At 36.5% G+C, this 21,030-nt stretch overlaps 3 protein-coding genes across 4 annotated transcripts; 2 read left to right on the forward strand and 1 right to left on the reverse strand.

The window, feature by feature from the left end:
* Positions 1 to 7,290: 7,290 nt before the first annotated feature.
* LOC111485485 (glucan endo-1,3-beta-glucosidase-like) lies at positions 7,291 to 8,792 on the forward strand. Its single transcript, XM_023132400.1, has 2 exons — positions 7,291 to 7,362; positions 7,578 to 8,792. Exons 1-2 carry the CDS (start codon positions 7,293 to 7,295, stop codon positions 8,540 to 8,542), a joined length of 1,035 nt encoding a protein of 344 aa, XP_022988168.1. The 5' UTR covers positions 7,291 to 7,292; the 3' UTR covers positions 8,543 to 8,792.
* Positions 8,793 to 9,945: 1,153 nt separating this feature from the next.
* On the forward strand, positions 9,946 to 13,743 carry LOC111485526 (pathogenesis-related protein 1C-like). 2 transcript variants are annotated; one of them, XM_023132456.1, is made up of 5 exons: positions 9,946 to 10,198; positions 10,300 to 10,428; positions 11,038 to 11,173; positions 12,135 to 12,209; positions 13,348 to 13,743. In XM_023132456.1, exons 1-4 carry the CDS (start codon positions 10,111 to 10,113, stop codon positions 12,136 to 12,138), a joined length of 357 nt encoding a protein of 118 aa, XP_022988224.1. In that variant the 5' UTR covers positions 9,946 to 10,110; the 3' UTR covers positions 12,139 to 12,209; positions 13,348 to 13,743. The 2 variants fall into 2 exon arrangements, with proteins under 2 accessions (XP_022988224.1, XP_022988223.1); XM_023132455.1 differs by lacking the exons at positions 9,946 to 10,198; positions 10,300 to 10,428 and having other exon boundaries at positions 10,887 to 11,173.
* A 1,858-nt stretch (positions 13,744 to 15,601) lies between these two features.
* Positions 15,602 to 20,496, reverse strand: LOC111485400 (zinc finger CCCH domain-containing protein 55-like). The gene is made up of 8 exons (XM_023132271.1): positions 19,228 to 20,496; positions 18,926 to 19,105; positions 17,475 to 17,654; positions 17,287 to 17,387; positions 16,918 to 17,172; positions 16,697 to 16,847; positions 16,212 to 16,586; positions 15,602 to 16,123 (listed from the first exon to the last, which is right to left on the reverse strand). The coding sequence occupies exons 1-7, from the start codon at positions 20,211 to 20,213 to the stop codon at positions 16,406 to 16,408; spliced, it is 2,034 nt and encodes a 677-aa protein (XP_022988039.1). The 5' UTR covers positions 20,214 to 20,496; the 3' UTR covers positions 15,602 to 16,123; positions 16,212 to 16,405.
* Between the last annotated feature and the right edge of the window lie 534 nt (positions 20,497 to 21,030).

The following is a 21,030-nucleotide window of genomic DNA, read 5'->3' on the forward strand; positions in this document are numbered from 1 at the left end:
GTCACCCTCACGTTTTTTAGAAAGAGGTTTCCAAACCCTTTTAAGGAGTGCTTCATTTTCCTCTTCATTCGACATGAGATCTCACAATCCACCCACTTTGGGGACTTAACATTCTCGTTGGCATACCGCCTGATGTTTGACTCTAATACCATTTGTAACAACCCAAGCTCATTACTAGCAAATATTATCCACTTTGACTTGTTACGTATCGTCATAGTTTCATAATTTTAAAAGGGTATGAAAACCTCTCCTTAGTAGACGCGTGATGAGAAACCTAAACCCAAAAAATCTTAAGGGGAAAGTCTGGAAGGGAAATCCCAAGAAGGATAGTATGATGAGTACTGATTCTGCCACGTACCTCTAAAAGACGCGTTTTAAAATCATGAGGTTGATGACAATACGTAACGGGTCAAAGCGGACAATATCTGTTTCATGTGACTTTTATACACGTAGCTAATTAGGGTTTCACTTCTTTTTTTTTTCAAGCCATTAAAAATCCGAATACCCAAAACAAGAGCCATATGTATTCAGTGTCCATTTGATACGATACTTACCTATAGAAGCATCATGGACAAGAATGTAGCGACATTATCGAACAACACTCACTGTTTACTGTCCGATCAAATTCTTATTCAAATTCAGATTTTCAACAAATATGACACAGTAACTAACTCAACTCGAGCATGAAACCTTTAAAAGATTAAGCTAAAACGAAGGGGTAAAATGGTAATTAAACCTAAAATCAAGAGGTAGTGTTGAAAAAACAATAAAAATGTCAAAATCAAAGCATGATGAATTTCATTGTTCCTAAGAAAAAAAGGGATGAAAGTGAAGTTTGATTAGGCACACCCAAGAGATTTTTTTAATGAACCTAACCCAAATCTTTGTGTCAATAATAATAATAATAATAATAATAATATTTATTTGTCTCTTATAAAAAAAATAAAAATAAATAAATAAACAATGACCTATTATATATGATGTATTTATCTTTCGATTAGACACCCAACCAATAGTTTCTTTTCGATTTTCTTTTGTGTTTTATTATGATTAGAAAAAAGTTGTTCGGAAGCGATGATTGTAGCCCTTGTCCTTTCCAGCTCAGTCGCGATACGACACTTGAACTCGAAGCTATGATCATATGCGATTAGATTTGGTCCTATACGACCCAATCCTATAACTTTGAACGGTTGACATGTTTTGGACGATAGAACAGTGAGAGGAGTTATGACCTATTCTCTCTCCAAACAGACATCGAAATGAAATACCGAGAACATGTACCTCACATAATAACTTGGGTTGGAGAACATTTTTTTTTTTTTTAATGTAACATGATTAACATAAATACTATTTTAATTTAAAACAATTTAAGTGCAAACTATCATTATTGGGTTGGAGGTTTTGGTTTGGAATTTAAATTATATAAAGGACAAATAAGTTGGGAATATTTCTCAACTATCCCACTTTTAATTTTAATATTTTATAATGTAAATTATGTAAATAATATATATATATATATATATTAAGAATAAAGATTAACACGCGTTCTTTTAATATAATTCTTAATATGGTTAACAACCTGGTTAGGTTAGTTACGGTTAAGGATATTTAGTAATAAATTATAGTTTACCATATATATTATATTTGATATTTTATTATTAATATTTGCCTTATTATCATAGGTATCTCTCCATTTATTTATTGTTATTTCCATTTATTACTATTTTCATATCCTTGTACCATTTGGGTGTGGTAGATTTTTAAAAGTGAATATCATCTCTGTGAATCAATACGGTATTTTTTATTCAAGGGTCATAGATAATAGTAATAGTCAAAGTTCACTGTTAACCGTTATTTTCTGTTTTAGTCAATGCGCATCTATTAAAGAGAGATTTTCACATCCTTATAAGGTGTATATCCACCCCTTTGGGGACCAACGTCCTACTTGCACATTGCTCGGTGATTTACTTTAATACCATTTGTAACAGCCAAACTCAATGCCAGTAGATATTGTCCATTTTAGCCCATTACGTATCGTCATCGGCTTCACGACTTTAAAACGCATATGCTAGCTAGAGATTTCTACATTTTTATAAAAATTGTCTTTTTCTCGTTTTCAATCAATGTGAGATTTCACGTATATCTTGTTGACCACATCAATAATTCCATATGATATTTTGAACATCGATAACTCTTATCGTAAAAGTTTAATTTTTATATGACGTGATTGAATGAATTTAATGAAAAAGACCCAAATCTTTCAAAAGTCAAATTGAATCTCGTGATAATTGAATCTTCATGTCAATCTTAAAGTTTGATGGTGAATTTTCATTGTCTTTATTAATGAAAACTAATAGTAATCTAAACTTAATTATATCATGCATCCTTTTAAGAAAATTAAAGACTCACTTTTGAAAACAGTAGATATCAGAGTCAGACATCAAGCAGTGTGTCAGCAAGGACACTGACCCACAAAGGAGTGGAGGATTGAGAGATCCCACATCGGTCACATCGGTTGGAGAGGGAAACGAATCATTCCTGAAAACTTGTTTCTAAAGATGCCGGTTAGGTTCAAGTAATCTAGTTCATTTGAACTTATCTTAATCACTAGGTTCACATAATCTAGCTCATTTAAGTTTATCTCATTCAATGAACTCACCCTATTTTAGATAACCTAGTTGTGCTCTTTATTATTCCGAGTAGTCGTGTGAAATTCCTACATATATAGAAAGGTGAGATACGAGCTCATAATCGTTCCAACCCATAGTACATATATAGAACGATTCAATTGAGTCAATTTACTATTAGACATTAGATGATGATTATCTTCATATAGTATAATCATCATAATTGGGAGACCCTCGTGTCTATCAACTAATAAAATACTAATCAGACTCTTATCGATCAAGTTCACTAGTAGTGGATAACTTAAGACTCCCTCACAGTTTTCACATAATAACTTGATGACACTAGGGGTGTACATTCAACCCGACAACCCAACCCGAACGATAAGGGTTGGATTAACATTTCGAATAGAGTTGGGTTCATTATTCTAAATTCGAATTGAATCGGTTCGGTTTCAAATTCGTGGGCAAAACCTTCGGATTGACCTAAACCAAATAAAAATATATAAAATATATTAAAAATCTTTTATATTAATAAATTTGACAGAAGGGTACTTAGATTAGAGTGGTACCCGACAAACACGTATATATATATTTTTATTTTATTTAGTTTCTTTTATATATATACATACATTTAAGTTATTTTGAAATAAATCCCATAAATTATATAATATATATATATATAAAGAAAGGAATAGTTTTAAAGTATATTCTAATTATAATGTATTTATTATCTATTTGTTACCTCATTCTTGTATCACAATTTATATATATTTTTATTTTTTTCTAATAGTTGAGGTCTCTAAATAAACATATTTTAATTAAAATATTTTTATATTTTTTTAAATTTTTGTTATATACAATATCTTTAAACTAATCATTTTTATTGTTTATTTAATTTCATGATCTATCCTTCTATTTTTGCTACTTTAACGAATTCTCAAGAAATGTCCGTATTTAGTTGTGTTTAGTCTTATGAGAATATTGAACTATGTTTGTATGTTACAATTTTCGCTCGTTGTTTTTTATTGATTTTTTTTTTTGTGTGAATAATTATAGATTGATTTGTGCTTGGTTGTAAAATTTTCATATATTTTTTTCTAAATTGTATCAGAATAATTACAAAATGTGGATAAATAAAACTTAAAAAAAAATTGACAACCCAACCCGTATCCAAACCCTCTATTACCAACCTAAAGTTTTGGGTTGAGTAAAAAAAAACCTTCAACCCAACCCAACTGGGACTATGTACACCCCTAAATGATACTGCATATCATATGTATCTACGGTATGATCTTATATCTACCAACTCATCTAATATAAATGTGTGTCTGTCAATCGAGACAGTTTACTATAAAAGGTGAACTAGCAACCCTTTAATAGTCTCCACGTTGTATAATCATAATGGAAATGACCCTATCCCTCGACAAGTTACTAAGATATTTTTTAGACTCTTATCAATTAAATAACTTTACTACTAGAGATTAGTTGACGAAATTATAACCGTCCCTAAAGAAGGTTACGAATCAATTTGTTAGCTAATATCGATTATATGGGGACAAAGACATCACACATGCACGCACACGCAACCTAGCTTCGAGCCCTAGCCGAACTAGGTTTTGGTCGAGAAATAATAATAAAAAAGAAGGAACCAATAACATCAATGGTGAGCTCAAAAGAAAGGAGAAGAAATAAGTAGCCGACCAAAAGTGCATGTTGGAATAGATTGGATGGGTCCTAAGAAAATGAGTTTTGCTATGTTCATCACTTACTTAGCTGTGATTGGTTGGATCCCATTTCTTGTTCTCTAAATATATAATATCTTTTATTATTTTATTTATATTATAGAATAAATAATAGATATAAACAAAAATAAGTTTTTAAAAATATTTGCATAATAGATAGAATAATAAAACAAAAATAATTAATTCACGCATGGGGTACCGACTTTATTTCAGTAATAAAAATAGGGTCATTACTGGAAGAGAGCCAAAATTGAGATGCTAGCTATGCCTTAACTTCACGAACCGGTCAATTTTCGTTTGATACATCGAGAAGCTATGGATGAAACACATCACACATGTTCTCATCCAACGACTCAATGTTGAGGGTCTGTCGCCTTCCTAATAGTAGAAGCGTCTCAATGGTACCTATATGGGTCTTCAAACTTGATTATTGACCACATCGAGACATTGTTAGGTAGTACCTTTGTGCTACACGCTCAGGTTTTTTATCCTTTATTTCATTTCTTTTCATTTCGATAGTCATGTTTTCTCGATAATATTTTTGAATGTTCTATTGTATTTCAATTGCTCAATTTTTTATTTTTATAAATATCTGTCGATGACAATATTTGATCGATATAACTAATAATATATCCTTAAACTTTAAATCCCGATATCAATATTCTAATAATTGGTGTACAACTAAGTTCGATCGTGGACCGTCATGTTGTATGGTTCCGAATATAATGTTACAAATGATTGATATGTATTTGAGTTTATTTGATCGTGGAAATTTTAATATAAGATAAGAATTAGTTTGACTATGAAGTATCGTGTCGTAGGGTATGGGTGAAAATATTTTCCACATAAATTTTTCTTATTTGATCGTGCCATTGATTATGAAATGATAGTGACACCAATGATTTATGTGCATAGAAACTAATTTTTTTTTAATGAAAAATTAACTTAAATTTGAACAAATAGCTCAACGTACTCGAATTTGACACCCTTTAATGATCGATATTATAACGACTCAACGTACACGAATTCTTTGAACAAGACTAGAGGAGAAGCCCTAGTAGAAGCGTACACGAATTCAGTGAGTGTGATGTCCCACATTAGTTGGAGGAGGAGAACAAACCACCATTTATAAGGGTGTGGAAACCTTCCCCTAGTAGAAGCGTTTTAAAGCCTTGAGGAGAAGCCCTAAACGGAAAGCTCAAAGAGGACAATATCTGCTAGCGGTGGATCTGGGTCATTACAAATGATATCAGAGCCAGACACCGGACGATGTGCCAGTCTTCTCGTTGTTCCCCGAAGGGGGTAGACATGAGGCGGTGTGCCAGTAAGGACGCTGGGCCCCAAAGGGGGTGGATTTGGGGGTGGTCCCACATCGATTGGAGGAAGGAAAGAGTGCCAGTGAAGACGCTGGGCCCCGAAGGGGGGTGGATTGTGATGTCCTACATTGGTTTTCGGGGAGGAGAACAAACATTGTTCCCCGAAGAGGGTAGACACGAGGCGGTGTGCCAATAAGGACGCTGGGCCCCAAAGGGGGTGGATTTGGGGGTGGTCCCACATCGATTGGAGGAAGAAAAGAGTGCCAGTGAAGACGCTGGGCCCCGAAGGGGGGTGAATTGTGATGTCCCACATTGGTTTTCGGGGAGGATGGGGGTGGTCCCACATCGATTGGAGGAAGGAAAGAGTGCCAGTGAAGACGCTGGGCCCCGAAGGGAGGTGGATTGTGATGTCCTACATTGGTTTTCGGGGAGGAGAACAAACATTGTTCCCCGAAGAGGGTAGACACGAGGCGGTGTGCCAATAAGGACGCTGGGCCCCAAAGGGGGTGGATTTGGGGGTGGTCCCACATCGATTGGAGGAAGAAAAGAGTGCCAGTGAAGACGCTGGGCCCCGAAGGGGGGTGAATTGTGATGTCCCACATTGGTTTTCGGGGAGGATGGGGGTGGTCCCACATCGATTGGAGGAAGGAAAGAGTGCCAGTGAAGACGCTGGGCCCCGAAGGGAGGTGGATTGTGATGTCCTACATTGGTTTTCGGGGAGGAGAACAAACATTGTTCCCCGAAGAGGGTAGACACGAGGCGGTGTGCCAATAAGGACGCTGGGCCCCAAAGGGGGTGGATTTGGGGGTGGTCCCACATCGATTGGAGGAAGAAAAGAGTGCCAGTGAAGACGCTGGGCCCCGAAGGGGGGTGAATTGTGATGTCCCACATTGGTTTTCGGGGAGGATGGGGGTGGTCCCACATCGATTGGAGGAAGGAAAGAGTGCCAGTGAAGACGCTGGGCCCCGAAGGGAGGTGGATTGTGATGTCCTACATTGGTTTTCGGGGAGGAGAACAAACATTGTTCCCCGAAGAGGGTAGACACGAGGCGGTGTGCCAATAAGGACGCTGGGCCCCAAAGGGGGTGGATTTGGGGGTGGTCCCACATCGATTGGAGGAAGAAAAGAATGCCAGTGAAGACGCTGGGCCCCGAAGGGGGGTGGATTGTGATGTCCCACATTGGTTTTCGGGGAGGAGAACAAACCTAATTTATAAGGGTGTGGAAACTTTCTCCTAGCAGACTCGTTTTAAAGCCTTGAGGGAAAACCCAAAGAAGACAATATCTACTAGCGGTGGATTTGAGTCATTACAGTGAGACTGATAACGATACGTAACGGATCAAAATAGACAATATCTACTAGCAATAAGCTTGAACTGTTATAGTTTCATAAAACAAAATTTAACCGAAAACTCTCGTGATACAAAATAAGAGGTCTTAATCATGCCACGATGAACTAATTAAATCAAACGTGTTTCACATGTAGCTACTCGGACTAATTTAGAGTAATGAAGGGGAAAAGTAGACTTTTTTTTGGAGTGCCTATTGGGTTTTGCCTCTTATAAATACCAACTCCTTTAAGCTATCAAAACACAAAATAGCCCTAACCATGGTCAATTCTACTCCTTCCCTCGCGTTTTCTTCCATTTTCATTCTCCTCACGCCGCTCATCTCTATAGGTCTTCATCGCATTTCTCTTTCTCGTTTGTATTCTTATTAACTTTTATTTTAGTTCCAGTGAGAATTCGAATCTTTAATCTTTAGATCGAAGATGCATGTCTCAATCTGTTAAGCTATATGCTCTGATCAACGTGTCTTAGTTAACTCCTCATTAGTTAGATATATATTTTAATATTTCACGAATAGTCAACTTTTTTATGGTTTATATGCATAGGCACAGAAGCGATCGGTGTCTGCTATGGAGATCGTGGTGACAACTTAATAAATATTAGAGACGTGATTAAGCTTTACAAAAGCAATGACATTGGCAAAATAAGGATTTACTCACCAAATGAGATGGTCTTAGATGCCCTAAAAGGCTCAAACATACATGTCATGTTGGACATTCCTAGTGACCAGCTTCAATATCTTACTTCTTCTTCCGCTGCAAAAACTTGGGTCCAAACATATGTCCAATCCCGAGTTCAAGACGTTAAGTTCCGATACATTGCTGTCGGGAACGAGGTGTTCTCGACCGACCCAAAAAATGCTCCGTTTGTCCTTCCAGCCATGCAAAGCATTTACAATGCACTTGTAGAGGCTAATTTGCATGAAAAGATAAAGGTTTCCACAGCCATAGACACAGGACTATTGGATCCAGCTAGGTCATTTCCTCCTCAAGAAGGCTCATTCAATGTGGCTGCATACCAATTTATAAACCCAATTGTTAGCTTTTTAGCTCAAATTCACTCCCCACTTCTAGCCAATGTGTATCCCTATTTTGCCTATGCTAATGACCCCAATGTCCAACTTCCCTATGCTTTATTCAATTCACCACCAGAGGGTTTTGTGAGGGACGGTAGTCTTGTGTATGATAACCTTTTCGATGCGATGGTCGATACGTTGTATGCTGCTCTCGAGAAATCAGGTGGAAGAGACGTGTCGATTGTGATATCAGAGACTGGTTGGCCATCGGCCGGTGGTACGGGTGCAACGATTGAGAATGCGGGCACCTATTACAACAATCTTCTCAATCATGTGAAGAGTAGGAAAGGGACACCAAAAAGGCCGGGAAAAGGCATCCATGTTTACCTCTTTGCCATGTTCGATGAAAATATGAAGGGTCCTCAGGAAGTTGAGAAGCATTTTGGGTTGTTCACGCCGAGCAAACAACCCAAGTACCAACTCGACTTCAAATGATATCGATCTAAGCTAACCCTTATGGCCTAATATGAATAAAGAGGCCTCTTGGTGGAAGCCCTAACACGTTTAGTTGCTACTTATCGTTTACATTTTAATGTTGTGTTTGGTGGTTATGAAAGTTATGTTATATAAACAAATTTGAGAGTATTGTGTAGTTGAAATACTACGAGAAGAATGTTATGTTCAAGAAATAGTATGAACGTCTCGTCGCTGGTAACACTACTGATATCGACTTGTTTTAATGGTTATAAATGATATTATACAAACAACCCAACCCTCAACTCGAACTATAAAGGTTGGGTTGGGTTGGATTAGCATTTCGGGTAGGGTTGCGTTCATTTTTCTGAATTCGAACGGTATCGGTTCGGTTTTGAGTTCGTGGGCAAAACCTTCGAACTGACCCGAGCCAAATAAAAATATATAAAATATATTAAGAAATTTTTTTTTTATTAATGGGCTTGCGAGATTGGTACTTACGCTAATCAAGAGACATTAGCTCGACCCTAAGTATTTTTGTTATTTTTGTTACTCTAACCAATAGTTTAGTTTTATGATCATGCTGATTTAAGATTGTACTCGGATAATTGGGTTGGGTTGTGAAAGGTTTCGGGTTGGGTTGGGTTATCAATCCAACTAACACGAGCAATTGTTTAGTTTTATGACCATGTTGATTTAAGATTGTATTCTGATAATTGGGTTGGGTTGTGAAAAGTTTCGGATTGAGTGAGGTTGGGTTACCAATCCAACGAACTCGAACTTTAGGTTGAGTAAAAAAAATCTATCAACCCAACTCAACCCAAAACTTAAAAAAAAAAATTTACAACAACCGAACTTTTGGGTAAAAAAAAATCCATCATCCCAACTCAACCCAAAACTTAAAAAAAAAAAATTTACAACCCAACCGGATCCAACCCGAAAATAGAGAGGGTTGGGTTGGGTTGGGTTGTGAAAAGTTTCGGGTTGGGTTGGATTATCAATCCAATCAACCCGAACTTTTGGGTTAGGTCAAAAAATCCATCAACCTAACTTAACCCGAACTTTGGGTTGGGTCAAAAAAATCCCTCAACCCAACGAACCCGGACCATGTACACCCCTATAAAACAATACCCTAATCTAACCTAAGGGTGACAGTTAACATGAATGCATCTATCTTAACATTAGTCTCATGACTATCACCACGACATCTTCATTCGTACATAGGTACCTTACTTTTACTTGGAAAATAAGAGTAACACATGACTTCAGTATTTTAAGAAATACTAAGTAACCTCACCGTTGAGGTCAAGAAACCCGATCATATGCAGTCATATTTGAGACCTATCAATTCATAACATATTCATAACATATTAACATGACCTTGGTCCTCAACTTCATAGAATGGGATGTGCAGTACTTTTCTACCTCGATGAGCAAATCAACCCTCCAACACCCTATTCATTACGCAATCAATTTCCAATTCAATTTTTTCCGTTGAAATCTGGGGACAACCTCTCCACAGAAGTTAAGATGGGAAGGAGAAAGAGAGGTACACACCTCTCCGACTTGAATCAGTTCAGTGCTCGTTCATGGCTTCTTCAATCTTCTCCATGTTTCGCTCCGTTTTTGTTCTTCTCCTTGCGTCTTTGATTTCTCTTGTTTTCCACCGATTCATAGGTAATTTCATTTCATATCTCTGTTTTTTCGGTTCAAGAACTGGCTCAATTTTCTAGGGTTTTAATCTTATCGTAACGAATAAGCATCTTGTGGTGAAGCAGGTTTGAAGTCGGGAAATATGGTGATGGCGATTGAAGATGTGGATTCTATGGCTCTTTTACCGTTTGGATCGGCTTCTCGCATTGGCAGCTTCTTTCGACTTCCTCAATGTGGCGGCCCTCGCCGGACAGGTACTCTTTCTCATCACTTGTTTGTTTTTTCGTTCTTCCGAATGCATTTCTGTGGTTTACTAAATCGTTTATTTATTCAATTTTGAGCTTGTTGCTTCTGATTGGCATCCCACAGCTATTGTTTTAGCTAGCACTCAATTGGATTCTGAAATTTGCCTGATATTTTGGGATTCATGTCGAATTTCTGTGTTTGAGATTCTTAATCTTTTCTTTTTCTGCAACTAGGATAATGAGCTCCATTCTTTGTATTATGCTTATTGTTATGACCCACTCACCAATTTCGAGTGGCTTTCTTCAACTGTACCCAACTTCAGGAGACAAAAATAAGATATTTAGTTGCTAAGATTCGATTCATAATGGTAAGATTGATGACGATATGTAACAGGCTAAAACTGATAATATATGCTAGCGGTAGGCTTGAACTATTGCATTAAAACACGGTAGAGTAAACACACTATCATCTTGGTTGAATTTTGAGGCCACACAAGACTCAACATGCCTCCAACACCGCAGAAGAGATATCATTTCTATACCATCTCATCATGCCTTCATCAATCTTCTCCAACTTTTGCTCTCTTTCTCTACTCCTTATAAGTTCTGGTGAAACAGGATTGAAGTCGAGTAATATGCGATGGCGATGGCGATGGCGATTAAAGATGAGGATTACACGGCTCTTTTACCGTTTGGACTTACGTCGGATATCATCGGCTGCTTCATTCCTGATGTCGTGTCTCTCTCCCTACTGGTACTCTTTTCCCTCACTTGTTTCGCTTTTATATCTTCGAGTTTTGAGCTTGATGCTTCTGAATATAGTGTTCGAGGAATCGACTTAGAAACAAGGTTAAAGTAGATCTAATTGGGATAATGAATTGGGAACGTAACTCTTGGTTAAACGGCTGACGTATGAAGTTTGGGTTAAAAACTTAACGTAACCAACTCAACTTATTAACTCATTCAACTCACCTTTTTTTCGTCACCGTGTTTAAAAAATTTAATGATTTGAAAAACCCGATCAATCTATCCAACTCACCTCTTTCAATCTTCCTAATTCAAATAAATGAAAATTTTATAAATTAGATTGGATTATGATTTTCCCTAAAACAAGATTCCGTTCAACCGAACCAACTCGAATTTATTGTTAATTTCAATATATTTTATTTTTCTTGCAATACAAATATATATATATATATATATTTATTTATTTATTTATTTAATTAATGTTATAATAATTTTTTTTAGTTATTTATTCTCTAACAACTCTCTAACATTATTTTTAACTATTTGAAAATAATTTTTCAAAACATATATTAACAAATTTTATTAAATATTTGAAAATTTTACGGGCGAATATTTTACTTTTATTAATAAAATTATAACCCGAACTAACCCAACCCAAAAGATTTATGGTTGAGTTGGTTTGGGTTCATTAGTTAATACGGTATATTTCGATTGAAAAATTTACTGTCCAAAGAACTTTTTGGGTCCAAAAAAAATATCTCAACTCAGACAACTCGACCCAACTCAACCTACAAACACTCCTATTTCTTTTGTTTCATTACTTACTCCAACCCATGTATCTTCCTCCGGCCTCCTCCCTCTTTAAAGAACTGGTACCCCAAACACAGATTTATTAACTCCACGTGAACTTTGAACTCCATAACTCAATCGAGCACCCTAACCGGCCCCCCTAACCCCCTTCTCTCTAGTTGAAGAGAACTCACCTGCTTCCTACATCAATGCCCACAACGCTGCTCGTGCCCAAGTTGGTGTTGGTCCTATCAAATGGGGGTTGGATCGATATGACAACCCTAGAGGGGTGAATAGAGTTTCAACAATTAATTATTAATTTTTTTTCTCATAACAATAAAACTTATACATGCAATAAAACTCAAAATTTAGAATTTAAATAGAAAAAGGGTTAGAAAATATAACACAGTAGCTTTACCAACAGCTTCATCTCTCTTTTTACGAGTTCAAAGGCAAACTCAATCATTTCCACGGCTCAAGATCAAATCGGTACACAAATGTTTTAGAAACACACTAACACTCTGAAGTAATAGACATCTGGAATAAACTAAAAGAAAAAAAGAAATGTTCTGTGTGTTGTGTTGTGAAAGTTCTGTGTTGTGTTGTGAAAAAAATATGAAGAGGTGAGAGTTTAAATAGCGATCCTAAAAACATATATATATATATATATATATATATATATATATATATATATATATATATATATATATATATATTATATAACATATTGAAATATAATAATTGAAATCATAAATGTAATTGAAATAATTTTATAATTCAAATAATTTCCTTTTTCAAAACTTAGTTTTTGTAAATTTAAATCATTATAATTTCTTTCCAATAAAATTTTATAAATATAATTGAAATCATTATAATTGTAATTGAAATAATTTTATAATTCAAATAATTTCCTTTTTCAAAATTAATTTTTGTAAATTTAAATCATTATAATTTCTTTCCATTTAAAAATAACAGAAAAATTTTATAAATGTAATTGAAAACTCTACCCTTTGTTACTCTACCAAATTTATAAATGTCATAATTCAAAAGAAATTTTGTTTTGACTATGATGTCAATTCTGTCGCTAGTTCATGATGTCAATTTTGTCGCCATATCATCAAGTCAGGTATCTTGTTTTGAATTTGATTGGTTCATGATGTCAATTTTTCCACCACATCATCACATCGAGTATTTGTTTTGACTGAAACTTCCTCGTTTTATCTCTAATTTGAGTGAACAAAAAAAAATGTTGAAATCATTATTCCCAACCTTACATTGTGGACAAAAATACTGAGAATGGTTAATAATTGAAGGTAGGTTTGTTATCATCAAAATATCAATTAATTAATTAATTATAATTAATTAATTTGAGATTAAGGCGAAAAAGCCAACAATGGGATGAGAAGCTGGCAAACTACGCCCAACAACATGTCAATGAACGCATCAATGACTGCAAATTGGTGCACTCCGGTGGGGCTTATGGGGAGAATCTTTGCATGGGGAATGCCCGACTTGACAGCCACCAACGCAGTCAAGCTATGGGTGGATGAAAAGCAATTCAATAACTACGCCACCAATTCATGTGATTCTGGTAGCGTGTGTACCCATTATACACAAGTGGTATGGAGGAACTCGATAAGAATTGGACGTACAAGAGTAGAATGCAACAATGCCTGCGGTGTGCTCATCACATGTAACTATAACCTGCATGGCAATGTTGTTGGTCAAAGACCATATTGAATGATATTATAAAAAAAAAATGAAACGTTAATCTTGGTTGAGAAATAATCTAACTATTTTTAATTGAATTGATCAGAAAATTTAAAAACGATGCAGAGCTACAATCGTAGACAACCGTCATCAATGTATAATGACAATGAAAGCTCAAATTGTCTACGAGAAGTAGGTAAAGTGACCATGTCATACGGGATGCAGGAAAATATCAAAAATATTAGGTGTCGAATCCGAGACATGAGATGTTAGAAATAAACGTACAAATTACTTCAGTAATGTCAAGTGGAATGATATTAACTTTTGATAGATTCTATGTGCTTGTATTTTTTAGTAGAGTGCTCCGGGAAGCCAACATGTCGTCTCATATTCACCGGTCATTCGAACGTGTAATAACCTAAAAAAATTATGGAAAAAAATGAGGGGAATGGAAATTTTGTCCCACATTATTTAAGTTGAGTTGAGAAGTGGAGAGTTGACATCGGGAGATCTCTCACTCATTTAAGCATCTCATTTGAATGATACACTTTTTGACGGCTCAATACCATTATTTGTTCTTATTTTATCCTAAAATATTAAAATCACGTGTTGATTCTTAATTTTCAAGTAAAAGTAAGACACCCCTGTATATCTTCTAACAACTTAAACAAGTGTAAACGAGTCATTCTAAGTCAATATTTTTTTGTCAAAACGAGCATCTTGAAGACCAAACTAACCCACCTAACAAAAACACTACCAATCTAAATCAAACCAACCGAAACCAACAAAACGTCCCAAATCAAACCAACCACAGTTTTAGTTACTAAGAAAACCAAACATGTATCGACAATGATAGTTCAAACTAATCGAACCAAATAAACGTTACATCTTAATAGAAACTAAATTGAAAGTAGGGGGTTAAAAGCATAATGATAAAGTGTTCATTCCACCCAAAAAGAGATATCAATTCAAATTCAAAAGGCTTTGCTTTGAATTCATGATATAATGGGAAGTACATAAATGAGTTCATATACATACGTACGTGTATGTAACAAAGTCATTAAACTCTGACACACATAACTGAGTCATGAAAGACTCCAAATTTTTCAAAAGCATCTTGGAAAAGCACCAAAAAAACTTGCAATAAATGGTGAATTATAACAAAACAAAATGCATAGTCATCTTGGCATCCAAAACGAGATGCCCCATGTGCTTCCCAATATGTGTCGCTCTCTCTCATGGTGCCTTCTTTGCCCGCAAACCGAAGTAATGTAAAAGAAGTCCGAAAAGAAAAGCTTAAAGAGAACAATATCTACTTAGTTGGGTTGTTAGAGACAAACTCGTTCTAAAATTCTCATTCAAACCCCAAAAATGCCCATTCACTGATACAAATCAGATTCCCCCACTTAGAGTTTCACTCAGAAAAAGGTTTAGAAAAGTAAATGGTAAATGGAGAGAGTGGGTATCTCTTAAAAGTCATCAAAAGGGCCCAATAAAAGAGAGAACAGCTCAGATCAGTTCACATGTGTGCACCATATTCAACCACAACCACTTCTGATATGGAAGCCAGAACAACAAAGCAGCTCAAAAAACTGTAAAAAAAAAGCTACCAAACCAAATAATTTAAACTCATGCCAGTACAAAAGTTGGCGCCTCCCCCCTCACTCCCTCCAATGCACACAAAACAATGCCCATCACAAACAAGAACAACAACAACATATATATATATATAATAATGTACAGAGAAAAGGGAAGGGAGTGTTGGATTGATACCATTTATACCATGTCAGTGCCCCCATGTGATACCCTTCCTTGGTCCATGTGTGGGCCTAAACACAAACAGTGTGAGACAAAACAGTCCTCTAAAGCTATAAACTTTCACAAACCAAATCAAAATCCATTTTTGTCCTTGTTTTGTCAATTTGCAAAGAAAAAAGAAAAGAATAGTATCATCAAATTATTATGTTCTTGAGGAGAAAAGAAAATGGAAAAGGTGTAACCAACCCCTACTTTGTTTGGTCCCAATCAGTTCTGTGATCATTTCATCAGTTAGCTACACTACTGGCTGCTATGTACAAATGTGGCTCTTGTGAGATTCACAGAAACTTCAAATTCTACCTAACTATGAACGCGAAGAACGAACACAAGAACTTATGTGTAGACGAAAGATGTAAAAGGGAGTTAACCCGACCGGAGTTCTTTAGTCAGCATGGTCCAGCACACACCCAAATAAGGCACAAAATAAACACAGAAGAAACCTAACTCTCATGAACCAAATCATCTGTCCTAAATGTATGAATTTATACGTATTTGCTGTTAGGAGTGTGTATTGATGAAGATGATACTTGTGGAGATCGTCTCTATGGTCGTAATAGTAGATCTACTCCTCAAAGTAGGTATACTTTCTCTATACATCTCGGGATAATTCTTCTGCCTGCTATATGCTTCTCTAATTTTTCTGCATAAATGAAACACAAGCGATATTAGCAGTTTCATTCGCTCGAAAAATAGCAAGAAGTTGATGAGTAAGAGATCAGTGATCTTACCCTAACATTGTTGATATCTGCTGGCCATGCTCATGTAGTTATTGCCTATATTTCAAAAGATTCACACAAGGAATAGAAACCTAAGGAAAGTAATGTATCTTACTTTGAATTACAGACTTCATAAATTAGCATGACGGGAAAGTGAACAACCACAAGAGGACGACAGGTTGCCATTCGACCGTGGAGTAAAAACGTTATTCAGGTGAAGTTATGTCACCAGCAGGACCAGAAGGCAGTGACAAATTGCTCTGGGACGATGACGGTAAGGTATTGGGACCGCATCCATCCGGTTTAAGAGACGAAAAATCAGAATGTTGACCCAAGGTAGATTTTTTAGGAGAAGCGAATGGACTATCAGGAAGGACCTGCTCAACACTGACCTCGTGCACGAAGTAAATTAAATAGAAGAAAATGGTTAATACGTCGTACCATTGAAATAATTGGACCATCATCAAGATGGTTTAATCAGAAGCTAAATTTTAGACCTTTTGTGAGTTTCAAGCAGTTCGGAGTTGTAGCCATCTTCGGTCGCTTTGCCCCGGCTGTTGCTTTGGATAAAACAAGAACTCTCGTCCAATTGAAAGGTTTGCGGCGTGCTTATTGCATTGTTGGTAGCTACTTGGTTATTCTCATGACCTGAAAAAACTTTCACCGTTAGCTAACAGAATAAGTCGTCTGAGAGAAGTTCGAGGAAGAATCAGCGAACCTTCAGAAGCTTCTTGATTTATAAAATCAGGAGGATAAATATTCTGATTCATTTGATTATGAGATTCAGTGGACAATGGAGAACAAATAGATAAATTATGTGGGTGATGGTGGTGTAGCTGATCGTTCTTCAATTCGGGAAGTTGGAGATTCAGTAGTCGTCTACCCTGAAGTTCGAGTGCTTGCTGCAATTCAACTTGCTCTTCTAATTTCCTACGCAACATCATCCCTTGCGTATTATACATCATTCGTGCTCCTGTAAATTGAACGGAACGGGAAAAATGAGAGGCATATTCATTCAATTCCCCAGCTTTTCGAGAACCAAATGGCTGTAAGGTTTGGGGCATGAGTTTGCCTACTTATTTCATACCGAGATTTAGGTCATACGGATCCCGGGTGTCCAGTCCAGAGGGGCTCAAGCAAGGAGTAAAGTCACCCCTGTCGAGCTGCTGTTGTTGATGCTGCTGCCTCCTACATTCCATCCGTATTATAAACATCACTGCTATAAAGGTAGAAAGGGAACAGTATTGAACACAAAAGAGTTTATGATAAACGTACTTTTCTGGAACTTTTCCCTTCTCCTTGTATGGTTTCACGAGCACTCGTGATTCGCATATGAAATGTGGATTTCCCTTTGCTAATATTTGTTTTACGGTTTCTGGATAGACAAATGTAACAAACCCGAACATCCTCTTCTGTTGGTATGGAATCCTTACATCTTGCACAGGCCCAAATTTGCTGCAAACGGATACGAGTTCATCAAGATTAGAATCAACGAAAAAACGGTCAAGCAATAAAAGAACTTCATGAAAATACAAATACTGAGAAATTGATAAAAACAATACGGCGTTTATCACGACTAATGACAACCCTTCCATCTAAACCTCCATACCAGACTTCTAAACTGTTCCTCGAGCAACTATTCCTAGCTCGATCTACATTTTGCTACCCATGGACATAATTCCTTATATTGTAATTGATTGAGCTTCAGTACGAAAAAACTACAAAATTGTACACACAAATATTTCATCTTTTATTTCTAATATGCCATAAGGCTTAAAAGTATACGTTCGAATGAAGACCGCAACTAAGCAAGTATTCACATACGACACATAGGTGCATAAACAAGGATATGCATATGTAGTGCATTTTATCTATATCAACGAGCGTTGGTGTTGCATAGTGTTCATGCTTCTTCAGAATATACTCGAGTATTTAGCTTTTCTTTTCTTTGCTTTCTCTTTTGTTAGGAAACAACACAATATGGAGAACACAATAGAGACACTGAAAGCATGATATAAAGTGACTGGAAAAGGGAAGCAAGTAAAATCGTTGAGGTAAAAGTATAGGCAAAGAAACGTTCACGGGAAGATAGAAAGATATCAAAACATCTTCCAAGAACACATGCAACAAGATGGATAAACACGCAACATTGCCTATATACAAAACTATATCCAATTGAATGTCGTTGAAAGAAAGAATCCCGTCAAGGTCATAAAACAAAATAACATCGTAAAAGACTTCTTCACTCTATTGGATTTGCTAGTACTGAAAATCTATAATCCTCCGAATTGATGTTCAAGCCTAGGTGGACAAACACATATCAATCGAATATCAAACCATCTAACAATGTTTACATGAAAAAAGTAGCCCTCGTCCTTAGAGTTCACGGACACAATTGTACAACCTATAGAACAGATCTTGTTCCAGTAAGGTCGTAAAAGTAGCTCTCATCCTCAAACCGAAGTTGTAATAGAACAAAGAATGTTTGATCAAAAGGTGGGGCATAGGAGCATGAACGAAGGCTCGTGGTTCCGGTAAACGAGAAATTAAGCCAGAGATAGTTATTCGTTAAGGATCAGTACAAAGGGAAAGCATTCGTGCTCGAACTTAAGCTTATTTCACTATGCACTTAAAAAACATCAATGGCCAGCTTCCTTAAAATCCTGAAAATGACATGAATGGTTCACAAACACACAGAAAAAAGACCAGCACACCTCATTGGTTACCTGAAATACTCCGAAACATCTTCATCCTTGAAGGTGCTATCAGCTGGGAATGTCAAATAAATCTGTCTTGAGGCCGAGTTTCGTTTCTCGGCAGCCAAAGCCAAGAAATCATTCCTTTCACTCCTTGACATTCCAAACTTTTGAAACTCATCTCCCATCATAAGCGCAGCTTCTGTAGCTCTATATAATCCATTCCAAATAAAGAAGAAAGATTGCATTACAGATCATTATAGGCATCATATACTATATATAGAAGAATGACAAGTAAAAGCACTAAAGTTGGTTAGCTATCTCCATCATACCTATGAGTATCATTTTGTTGTTGAAGTAGAAAATTGATATACTTATTATACTGTGAAGGTGATACTCCCGCCATCAACTCAGACGCCGTGGCCAACCTCTGCTGTTGCTGAGCTGCAGCCTTATATCTCATCAACTCCTCACGCTGCTCAAACAAGCTTTCTAGTTTGCTAGGAGAACCAACAATGGCGGCAGAAGGATCAACCGAATCAGAGAAATCGCCATGCAAGAACTTGCAATTGCTACCATTTTTACAAAAACCTCTAGCAAAGTAAAGGCAAGGCTTATACCCAACTCCAAATCCACCATCTTCAGAGCCAAAACAAACATCACTAGCAGAATAGCTTCTTCTATGAAAAGGGGTCTCAGCATTGTCCATAGACTGTGTCCAATTCTGCAAACCACGCCCTATTTCCATCCTTGGATCCACCAAATCCTCACCTCTTGAAGAAGAAGACTCGTTAAGAAACGAAAGGTAATCGTTCACTTGAGGCTCTTCAATGACATCAGAATCCACAAACCCATTTTTGTGCTGCAAAAATGAAGGCATTGGAAAAGGGGCAGCTCGAATACTGTCATAAGAGAGCAGGGGGCTGGAGTTTGGGCTAATGGCATTGTTAGTGATGCCTGAAAGTGACCAAGAACCCGTTGAAGAAGGAGAAGAAGGGTTTTTACTAAAGTCAAAGCCATTATTAGGGATTCTAGGCGAAGATTGAGAGAAGGGGTTACTGTTTGAAGGTCGTGCAATAGGATTAAGCGGCGAAGGCGAAGAGGGTGTTGAAGAAGAAGAGTTGAAAGTAAACCCTAAATGAGCTTTGGCCTTCAAAATCAGCGAATGCAAAAGGGTATCAGGCCCAAAAGCCAAACGTATCAACTCCTTATCTCCAAGGTCTTGAATGAGTAGAAACCCCATGATTTTGGAAGCATTTTCAGGTTCCAAGTTCTTGATCTTCGCATAAACCAGAGTAGTAGCTTCATAAGCATCCATATTTCTTCCTCTTCTTCACTTTCTCCTCTGTTTTTGAATCAAACCCACCAAGAAAACACTCCCCAAAACAAAACCCACAAAGCAAAAGCCTTAAATCCTCACTGGGTCTCGAGAAAATCCCTCCTTTTCCCGAGAAACAAACACAATGGGGTAAGAAATCAGTAGGGTTTTCAAGTGTTTAGCGAAGTGGGTTTGCTTAGTAGAGGCAGCAAGTGACAACTCCTATCTCTTTCAATTTCTAAGGGGGAGAGAGAGAAAAATGGCGAAGTAGATCTGTAATCTACTGCTTCATAGTTAAAACAGTAATTGTCAAACAGTTTAAATTTTGTGATACGTGTGTATTATATGCACTCTGCGTGTGCAAAAAATACAACTTTTATCATATCAAAGAGATTCCAGTGAAGAACATAGGCCCCAATGCTTTCTTTTTCTCCCCTTTTTTCTTTTCCTTCTTTCTAACATAAAATGATACCCCCAAAAAAAATTTAGAATTAAACCCTAATTCCAAAATTGGGTCCCATATTTTCTCTTCATTTTGTTCTTCTTTTATATATATGATTTGAGTTTCTCTTCATTCATATTATTAATTAACCAATCTAGATTTAATGTTATTGATTTATTGATTATCGGGTCAATGAATTAAATATATCGATATCAGAAAGTTAGGAGACTTTGTTCTTTAATGAAAATTGACATTACCAGACTATGCAAGTATAATCTTAGGTTCATATTCTTTTATATGACTCGTGCACTCGAATATTTATAGTTATGTTCTATAGGGTTGGTTTAAATTTTGTTTATAAGACATTGCACTATG

This window comes from Cucurbita maxima, unplaced genomic scaffold, assembly GCF_002738345.1.
Source record: "Cucurbita maxima cultivar Rimu unplaced genomic scaffold, Cmax_1.0 Cma_Scf00010, whole genome shotgun sequence".
In the NCBI taxonomy this organism is placed as follows: Eukaryota; Viridiplantae; Streptophyta; class Magnoliopsida; order Cucurbitales; family Cucurbitaceae; genus Cucurbita; species Cucurbita maxima.